The following is a 10402-nucleotide window of genomic DNA, read 5'->3' as shown; positions in this document are numbered from 1 at the left end:
GGCCCATCCCATCCCACCTCTCTCACTCACTCTCTTCTCTCTATCCCTAACGGCATACACACATACCACGGAGCTGGCCACTGGGAGCTCACCTCGACATCACTGCCACTGCATGCTTGCTGCCTTCGACGCGCCTCTTATAACACCCTCACTATCAGAATGTCACGCTTCCGATTGCACTACTCTAATAACTCGGATATTACGAGGAATTTAAATATATTTAATACTAAGATAGGAGCCTGGCTAAAATTTAAAACCGTACAGCCTTCCAAAAGACTTTTTGTTGGAAACATAAATACATACTCACAAAACATATACTACACTTAACAAGAATATGTATATATATTTATATAATATTGACTTACAAGCATTACATAATATAAATCCTATCCCTCTTACAAAATGTGTAAAGATAAAGGCGAGAGAAAAAACATAATATCTAAAGCAATACAATATATCATATAAACAGAAAACAAAATAAACTCTTCGAGAATTCTTCATCCGTATCCTGAAAAGAAAACACCTGTAGGGGAGTGAGAACATTGTCCTCGCTGGTTCTCACTATAGGGTTAGAGAATTGCTATAATAGGATACATAAAATAAATTTATTTTTAGAGTACAGTGACCATTGTTCGCCTTATGTATCGTTTCAAAAACCAAAGGTTTACATTCAAAAATTTGAAATCCTTTTTAAAAGAGAAATCCGTTTATTCTTCAAAACCTAAAACCTATTGTGTGAAAATTTAAAAGTTTTCCTAGACAGTATGAATGACCAAGCTGTTCCAAGTATAGGTTCATTAAGTCTATACTGAACCATTTTAATTTTTCATATTTTACTAAACCAAAAGCTCAGACCAATCACGGCCTCCGGTCCATCACATAAACAATCACGGTCTCAGGCCTAAACAACCCAGTCAACATCCAAAATCACCACAATCAAACCAATTTCAGTTACAAACACAAGTAGAGAGATTCAAACACAAATAAAGCAGTTACATCAAGTATAGCAATTAGCAGTTAACATAATTATTTATATAGGCAAACCAATTACAAGTTGTATACCCAAACAATGTCACATAGATGCATATGATGAATGTCTATCCTATTGGTTCGTGATATCACTTGTCGTTCCATAAATGCCAACCCGACACGTTCTTTCAAATGTCCCTTTTCTATCACGTCCGAGGATATAGCGCCTGACATGCTTTTGTTCCGAGGATATAGTGCCTGGCACACTATTGTTCCGAGGATATAGTGTCCGGCACAATTGCATGCATAATTCCGAAGATATAGTGCCTGACACACTCTTACGGCATAAAAGATTATCCATCGTAATTCAACCCAAGGATATAGTGCCATGCACACTATCGGTCCAAGGATATAGTGCCTGGCACACTTTCAATATCCAACAATTCCATTGTCCCTTTCCAAGTTCCAAAACTCATCATTAGTTTTCCAATTTCTCAAATCCATTTCCTTTAAAACTAAAAACCTATTTCCTTGGTAATATTCTCCAAAACTCCAAACAATTTCAAAATCATATCAATTGTAAATCTCATCCAACAGTTATCAAAATCATTCATTTTAAATCAGGATTTGGTAATGAAATTTCTCAACAGAGTCTCAAAACTTTAGGAGAGAACAACCTAGCTCAATTCCTTAAAAATTTATTAAAAACTCTTAAAATCATAGCTTCTTAGTTTAAGTAAATAAAATAGAATTTATTATAAAACCGAATCATATAAGTCACAAGTCCCAAACCCATTTCAAAACTAATTCACTTAAATTGAAACCAATCCGTTTAAATCAAAATCACTTTCAGGTTCGCTCTTAAAACCAATTCTCTGACTTCTTCCAAAACGTCACAAACGCAATTATTCAATCAAAGTCCAATTTCTTTTAAATAATTCAATTCACAACATAATTCATTATTTTCTTAAATAATTCAAGTAAAATACTATAATTCATTAATTCTTAAATTCTTAATATTCTAAATAATATTTCAAACAAGGTCTCAGATTTTATAGAAATTTTGGCAACACCTCCCCTAAAGCTTAGACTTTGCCACCCTTTTTGAGTCCTAACCAAATCATTCTGTAACCCTTTCCAATGGGTTCAAAACCAAATCAGTTCAAAATCAAGCTGGTTCCAACAATTCATATCTTAAGGAAATCAATTCAAAATCCAATCATTTTCTTTGAATTAAACTCATTTTCAAAACTTTAAAGAATCAATTCAGCAACCACCAGTTTAACAAAATCAATCAATAATTAAATCAAGCAACAATCATATTCATCCAAAATAGCCAAACAATACATAAGACTTATACAATCACTGGAAAATGTATTTCTCACATCAATATCTACTTATAACAACTCCAAATTATAAAATTGAGTTTTTTTAGAAAAAGCCCTTACCTCGATTGTCGAAACTCGAAAACTCTAAAACGCGTCACAACTCATTTTCTCTCGTCCTGCAATTGCGGCAACCGCAACCTCAACTCCAAGCCACTTTCTCAGCAACCACAATGACTCTAATTGCAACATATACTAATCAGGACTCGACTCTACATTACCAAAACTTCAGAGTTTATGACCAAATATAATGGAATACAAACGCAGGGGTTTTCGAAACATAAACACTTACTATAATAACAAAACAAAGCAGCTGCGACTCTGAATCGACCCGGCAGTAGCTCCGACAATAACCTCAAGCGACAACAGCGAGCAAAAACCCCGATGACAGCGACTGTAACAATCACGCAGCGTTAATAATCTTCCCGGAACCCAAAAGAACATAAACCAAACTTAAAACCCCTTACCGGCAGTGGTCATCAGCGATGGCAGCAGGGTTCTTCGGCGACAAGAGCTTGGCGGCGCACCCCCATCAACGGCAGGGGCAGCTCCGCGATGGTTCTTCTCCTTCGAAGCGGCTCGCTCTCCTTATCGCGATAATGCGGCGACGTTGGTGGCGTGCAGACCAATGACGACTCCCCACAGACAGCGACTGGGTGGCGCGACTCCTTCCCCCATAGCGGTTCTCTCTCTCGCCTCAGGTCTGATCCGCGACAGTGATGGCTTCACTGACAGCAACGGCGATGACGGCACGACGGCGGCGTGGCTCCCTCTCCTCGTGGCTCTGGCGGCAGCAGCAGCGCGACCTTCTCTCTCTTCTCCCCTTTTCGTCCCTTTCCTGCGGCTCCCTTCACCTCTCTTCCCTTTCTTTCTTCTTTCTTCCTTCTTCCGTCTGTTTCCCGTTTTCCCTCTAACCGTGAGTGTGTGTGTGTTTGAGTGAAGAAGAGTGTGACTGGAAAAATTAGGGTTAGGTTTAATTTTGAAAAAAAATTAGGGATTTTATGACTAATATAGGTAATTTGATAGAATTAGAGGGTAGAGTAGTAAATTAAAAACCTAATTTAACCAAATAATAATTATATATGAAAATATCGTTTATTTATTAACTTGTAAATTATTTCTAAATAAGTATTCTAAATTAAAATATAAGATAATATAATTAATTTTTTTAATGTAAAGATTAGAGTATTAAATTCTAAAATATCAATTATTTAAATTAAATCATATAAAATTCTCATTATTTTTGAAATTCTAAAACTTTAAGGTGTAAATAGAAAGATACTCAATAATTATAAAGTTTGAACAAAAATTTTAATTTATTTCAATTGAATAATTATCTCCAATAATTTTTGATAATCAAAACTGTCTTTAATTATCTTCAATAAAATAATTTTTGAAATTAAAACTACAAATAAATAATTAAATTTTTCTAAAAGTTCTGGGTCTTACACCTCTCTCCTCCGTATGAGCTCGGCTACTCGCACGTCTCTTGCCTCCCTGCTCGAGCTGTGCTTCACTGCTTCTTGTTTGTCAGCTTGTGTCGTCGCCTGTCCTCGCTATCACTGCACCCACCACCCCGCCTCTCTCCTCCGTCTTTGCTCGGCTTCTCGCGTCTCGCCACGCCTCCTTCGCCTCTCTCCTTCATCGCGTCTCTGCTCGAGCTGTGTTTCTGTAAGGGGAAAGGATTTAGGAATAAAGAAGAATTAATCAATCATAGAGAAATTAGAAAGAATTAAGAGAAAACGAATAATTCTATTAATGGAATTTGAAGAAGAAAGATTACACATTACTCAAATTTTATTTTTTTTATTACATTTCTACTATATCTATTTATAGTAAATCAATTATTAATGAAACTATCGTAATTGGGCCACGGCTTATATTTTACTTATTACGTTACATTCTCCTTAATAACAACTTGCGGACAAGGTTGTGAAAAAAATTATAAACTCTAATTACAATTAATAAAAGTAACAATTAATCCTAAAATGATATTTTTGACCTATTTTTATTCTACTGTCTAAAATAAAAAATTACCTCCAAGATTCTATTGTTCAAAAAAAATAAGGCCCTCTATCTGGTTCAAATAGTTTTTGTAGGCCTAAATCTATTTGTTGATGTGAATTGGACTCTTGTTGAGGTAAATTGGGCTTGACACATTCGAGAAAGGCCCAACCCTTGAGGAAGGAACAGCTCCTCATGCTCTGCTTTCTCATTCTCGTTGCTGCACCTGAAAAGAGAGGGCACCACCCCAAAACAGCCACCACTCATCTCTTGACCACTCTGTATCTCCGCCGTCTGCTTTGCCTGGGTAGGCTCCTGTGCTGCTGCTTGGTCCATTGCCACCCACGGAGACAATACCTCGTCCCGCTTCTTCTATGTGCCGCATCTACGCTCGCGGTCCCATGGAAAAACCGCCACCGTGAGTGGTGGTGGCTTGGCCACGATTGAGGGAACACAACGGAACAGAACGCCTCTTCTAACCTTCGCCGCTTCGTCAACTCGGGTGTCGCGAGCTTTCCCTTCACGGAGGCGCCGCTTGCTACCACCCCATCGTTCGTCTTCCGCGGTCTTGGTTCTGGTGCGGGCTTTCTTGCAGCTGCTCCGCCTCTGACCACCGCGTCCGTAAACCGGCAAGGTGGCTTTGGTGTTGGTTCCCGATCCAATAGATCTGCGTCATCCACCTTCCCCTTCGCGACGGCACCGTCCCGGCGCCACTGTTGGCCTTGCTGAGCCTGCCGCCACTGCTCCGAGTGGTTCTGCCGTCGTGGATGTTGTCGTCCTCCTCAACTGGTTCTGTTCACCCCGTACGACCGCCAGCGTTCAGAGGTTCTGTCGCTTGACCTTGATTTCTGCTTCTAATTTTGTGTTCTGTTGAAAGCTTTTCTGTTGTTCTACGATGGAGCCCTGGATTTGGATTTTTGCTTGAAATGCTGAATCTGAAATTTGAAATTGTGATTGATATGGAATTTCTGTTGAGAAACGTTTTTGGATCTGAATCTGGTAGTTGTGAGAGGGTAATTTTGGCTTTGAATTTTCTCCAAACGGATTTTTCCATCTTTCTTCATAAAATTTTGCTAAATAAAATGCATCCCAAAGAGTTTTAGGATCATCAAAGATAATTTCTCTATGGATGTAAGTTTCCAATCCATTAAGAAATGTCTTCAATGTTGCAGCATAATTCCAATTCACTCTGAGTATAAGACAAAAAAGTAGTAAAACACGCATCTACACTTCCAATTTGTACCCTTGGAGGTGAGATCGCTAAACCACTATAAAAAAAAAAAGGAAAAATGGTGCCCAATGAAAGCACCATTGTAAGGGGAAGGATTTAGGAATAAAGAAGTCAATCAGAGGGAAATTAGGAAGAATTCAGAGGGAGAGAATAATTCCATTGATGGAATTTCAAAGAAGAAAGACTACACATTACTCAATTCCTGGTTTTTTTCTATTACATTTCTACTATATCTATTTATAGTAAATCAATTACTAATGAAACTATCCTAATTGGGCCTTGGCCTATATTTTACTCATTACAGCTTCCTCCTCGCCGCGCCTCCCTCCGTCTCTTGGGTGGTTGTTGCTGCTCGTTCCTCATCGTCGGTGGTTGTTGCTGCCTGCACGCTGCCGTGCGTCTCTGCTTGTTGGAAGACCACCGAAGGTTACTTAATTTTTCTTGCTTACTTTTTTAGTTTTTAATCTGTTCATAAAAAAAATTGTGATTTGGTTAATTTAGTTTTTAATGTGATCAAAATGATTTAGTTAGAAAAAAGTTAGTTAATTTTGTGTGTTTAGTCACCAAAAATTTTGTGTTTGTTTGCTCTAAATATGGTGCTATGTATGTAATGTAATGGACTGATTGTTTGGTTATGAATTTATGATGAGACTTGAATTTGTTGAATGGGAAGTTTGCTAATTACTAATTTAGTTATCCTGCTGATTGCGGATTTTGTGTTGGTTTGCTAATTTTGAATTTGGAAAGAAAATGTTTGGAGATTAATATTTAGTTATTTAGTTTTACTTTGTGGTTATGATATTATGATTCTGCTATTAAAAATAATAGGAATGCACCTTATTTTCAATTTTAGTTTTGAGGGCCCCGAAATTCCATTGTTAGAGTTGATTGTTGATTGCCTCTAATTGATTGTTAATTATTAATAGGCTTTGTTGCTACAATGTGATTGTTAATTGCCTAATTGGAATTGATTGCTAATTGCCTAATTGATTGTCAATGTGATAGTGTAATTAGAATTAGATAATAGGCTCTGTTAGAATTGATTGTTAGTTGCTAATAGACTGTTAAAATTGATTGTTAATTGCCTAATTGATTAATTGTTAATTGTTAATAGGCTCCATTGCTGCATTGTGATTGTTAATTGCTTAGTTGGAATTGATTACTAATTGCCTAATTGATTGTCATTATTATTGTGTCAAATTAAGATATTATTGTAGTATTGACTAATAATATGTCTATTTTCGTATTAGAAATTGAGACTTGATTGTTGTTAATGTTGGTGAAGATATATATTTCAAAATTTAATTTTAAGTTTTCGACTATTTTATACTTTTATTTAAGTACGACCGGATCAGCCAGTTCAACTAGTAACCCACCGGTTGAACTAATGACCAGTAGTCTGACTAGTTCGGTTCTGACAACTATGATCACATCCTTGGAAATAACTTACCTATAAGCTTACTCCGTTCTAGGTATGAAATTGGTATATTTTGTTGATTGTTGGCATGAAATCAATAAATTAAAGTATAAATGCCAGCTTTAATAAAACTGAACAACTCAACCTGAATTTTTGGCAGAGTGCATGGGTTTTAAGGTGAAAAACAATTTCTTCATCCAAGGACTCATAATCTTCCTTTATGGGTTGCAATTCCCTCATGTTGACTTTTCTTCCAAGGCATAGCTGTGTTCCTTTGTTGTATTCTTTACCCAAATTGACCAACCATGTGAAGGAACTTCATGCTCAGTTAATCACCAATGGCATCAAATCTCCTTCCTTATTGGCCAAGTTAATTGAACATTATTGCGAATCGCCATTCAAACATGTTGCTAATAATGCACATTTAGTGTTCCGGCATTTTGACAAGCCAGACTTGTTTCTCTTCAATACTTTGATTAGATGTGTTCAACCCGAGGAGTCCATTACTACTTTCCAAAATGAGTTTTCAAGGGGAGCCATGGTTTTCAATGATTATACTTACAATTTTGTTCTTGGAGCCTGCGCTCGCTCTCCCTTGGTTTCATCATTATGGTTAGGTAGACAATTACATGCCCTTATAGTAAAACATGGGATTGAATCAGATATTTTGGTTCAGACTACAAAGATACATTTTTATGCTAGCCACAAAGATATTAAATCTGCCAGAAGGATGTTCGATGAAATGCCAGAAAGAAGTGTTGTCACTTGGAATGCTATGATAACAGGTTATTGTTCTATGAAAGAAGGAAATGAGGATCATGCTGCTGTTGCGTTGTCTTTGTTTCGCAACATGTTGGTGGATCCTAGTGGTGTTAAGCCGACAGATACTACCATAGTTTGTGTTCTTTCAGCAGCTTCTCAAATGGGAATTATAGACATTGGGGCCTGCATACATGGCTTTGTAGGAAAAACAGGGTACAGTCCTGAATATGATGTGTTTATAGGAACTGGTATGGTGGATATGTATGCGAAATGCGGATGTCTGAACAGTGCCTTATCCGTCTTCTGGCGAATTAATGTGAAGAATGTCTTGACTTGGACAGCGATGACTACTGGCTTAGCCATACATGGGAAAGGAAGACAAGCCTTGGAGATTTTCTATAAAATGGGAGCTTATGGTGTTAAGCCGAATGAAGCAACTTTTGCAAGTTTGTTTTCAGCTTGTTGTCATGCTAGGCTTGTAGAAGAAGGCCTTCAATTGTTCCACGATATGAAGAGTGTGTTCGGAGTGACACCTCGGATACAACACTATGGTTGCATTATTGACCTTCTTGGCCGAGCCGGACAGTTAACAGAAGCTTATGATTTTGCCTTGGGGATGCCAATTAGTCCTGATTCTGTTATTTGGAGGAGTTTGCTTGCAGCTTGCAAGATTCATGGGGACATTGTGATGGGAGAGAAGGTGGGTAAGTTTCTTCTGCAGTTAAAAGAGGAGACTTGTACAAATGTGACTTCGACAAGCGAGGATTATGTCGCTCTTTCAAACGTTTATGCTTCAGCCGAAAGGTGGAATGATGTTGAAACCATAAGGAAAGGCATGAAAGCCAGGAGTGTTTTGAACAGAACTGGTTCTAGCTCTGTTCAAACCGTTAACATGGCTACCTTGTAATATAACATTGATACAACAACGTTGGTAGTAACAATGAGAACTTTTTGGTCAACCAATATGGAGTAGTTGGCATTAATCTAGAATGAAGATAAAGAAAGAGGAACTCTTTCAATGTCTTTAACGATTAGTTTTGGTTCATGGTTCTACTTGTAAAAAGAGTACGATCATTAGTAACATTTTCTTACGTTTTATTGGTTAAGTATTACTATCTCCTATATATGTAGCAGTGATAGTGCCAAATAAAAGCATAATTAGTTAATTATATGGTTATTTACATTTTCCAGAGGGGATAGAATGAAAATGATAATATTGACAGAATCATCATAATTTTGAGATATTAGATAGTTAGGATAATAATGTGATCAACACATTTCAACACTTCTGATAGTGAAATTGTATTGAGCTCAAGATGAAACCATATAGCAAATAAAAAAAAGGAGAAAACAAAATGAAAAAAAATATTAAAGTACAACTCAAATGTTAATTCATAAATATTGATCATCTTTAGCCACTTTTTAATTGTTCTGATAGCTTGTATGCATTGTCAACACTTATTACAACTTATTATTAATTCTGTTCTTTGCATATAACACAAAAAGTTCTCCACTTCTGTAATTTAAGTGGTCATTCTTTATTTGAAAATTTGGATTTCATGTATAACATTTATTTTCAATTTTTTTGTGGTAGGTCTATTCTTTGTTCCGGTATATTAGTTTAACGTGACTACGTGAGTAATATTTTGAATTAGTCCTAACAATTTTTATATTAGATAAATTAATTCTTAACAAAAAATTGACAACTTGGATTTTGATTTTTTAGAATACTAAATAAATAAAGAAAAAATTATTCTACAGAACGGTTAAAAAAAATTAATTATTAAAAAGGATTTTTAATACTAAAATTATTAATAAAAATTAATATTTATAATATTTAAGAAGAAGAATCAAACTTTTTTATAAAAAGACAAATATATCTTTATTTTTAAATTATGGATATCTTCATAATTATTTATTGTTTTATTTATTTTTTCATTTATGCGATTTTGAAGGAACAAAAGGAGGTGGTTGTGATTCCACACTCTTGGCAACCTTGGAGAAGAAGAGCATTTAAGAAGGCACCATTCAACACAAGGTTTTGAAGAACGCTGTATAAATTCAAACGCTATACGAATTCAAATGCACTTAAGTTCTTCTGCTTATATATCCTTCAATTGTTGTTATTATTATTTATTTTTTCCAGTTAAATAATTAAGAGTGATACACACTATGATTTTATCTATGTTTGAAAGATTTATTCTTGTCCTATCTGTACTATTGTGTATTTTCTTTTTCCATTAATAATGGCTATAACCATCGATTTAAATTAACAAGTTAACGCAAAAATTAATATAGAATTGGTTAAGTTTATTATCTTACGATTTGGGATTTGTGATACATATTTTAAATTTAAAATTTGAGATAGTATCCGAGCTTTTTTTAGGTGATTTTAGTTATTAATAAAGCTTTATGTCCAAGCAAAATTTTTAATTAAGTCTAATTAAGTTGTTACGTGCTTCCTTCTTCGTCTCTTTTTCTGTTTTCTTTTCTTTCTTCTCCTTTTCCTCCTCTTTTTTCTTCTTTTTCTTCTTTCAAATTCTCCTCCTCTTTCTTTTTCTTTTTCTTCTTTCAAATTCACACATACATATTCTTCTTCTTTTTCTTTTCCTTCTTCTTTTAAATTTGTGCACG

General features: G+C 35.6%; 1 protein-coding gene and 1 long non-coding RNA gene across 3 annotated transcripts; one reads left to right on the top strand and one right to left on the bottom strand.

The window, feature by feature from the left end:
- Positions 1-318: 318 nt before the first annotated feature.
- Positions 319-3335, bottom strand: LOC112727836 (uncharacterized). The gene is made up of 4 exons (XR_003166005.3): positions 2822-3335; positions 2647-2748; positions 2418-2533; positions 319-523 (listed from the first exon to the last, which is right to left on the bottom strand). It is a non-coding gene; the product is annotated as an uncharacterized lncRNA (long non-coding RNA).
- A 1135-nt stretch (positions 3336-4470) lies between these two features.
- Positions 4471-8874, top strand: LOC112727834 (pentatricopeptide repeat-containing protein At3g18970). Of its 2 annotated transcripts, XM_025777752.3 has the most exons (4): positions 4474-5183; positions 5894-6015; positions 6931-7061; positions 7167-8874. In XM_025777752.3, the coding sequence occupies exon 4, from the start codon at positions 7227-7229 to the stop codon at positions 8673-8675; it is 1449 nt and encodes a 482-aa protein (XP_025633537.1). In that variant the 5' UTR covers positions 4474-5183; positions 5894-6015; positions 6931-7061; positions 7167-7226; the 3' UTR covers positions 8676-8874. The 2 variants fall into 2 exon arrangements, with proteins under 2 accessions (XP_025633536.1, XP_025633537.1); XM_025777751.3 differs by lacking the exon at positions 6931-7061 and having other exon boundaries at positions 4471-5183.
- The last annotated feature ends 1528 nt before the right edge of the window (positions 8875-10402 follow it).

Source organism: Arachis hypogaea, chromosome 12 (genome assembly GCF_003086295.3).
Source record: "Arachis hypogaea cultivar Tifrunner chromosome 12, arahy.Tifrunner.gnm2.J5K5, whole genome shotgun sequence".
NCBI lineage: Eukaryota > Viridiplantae > Streptophyta > Magnoliopsida > Fabales > Fabaceae > Arachis > Arachis hypogaea.
This window is presented reverse-complemented; position numbering and strand designations above follow the sequence as displayed.

Coding starts and splice junctions, on each gene's coding strand:
- LOC112727834 (XM_025777751.3), top strand. CDS start 7,227: ATGGGTTGCAATTCCCTCATGTTGACTTTTCTTCCAAGGCATAGCTGT.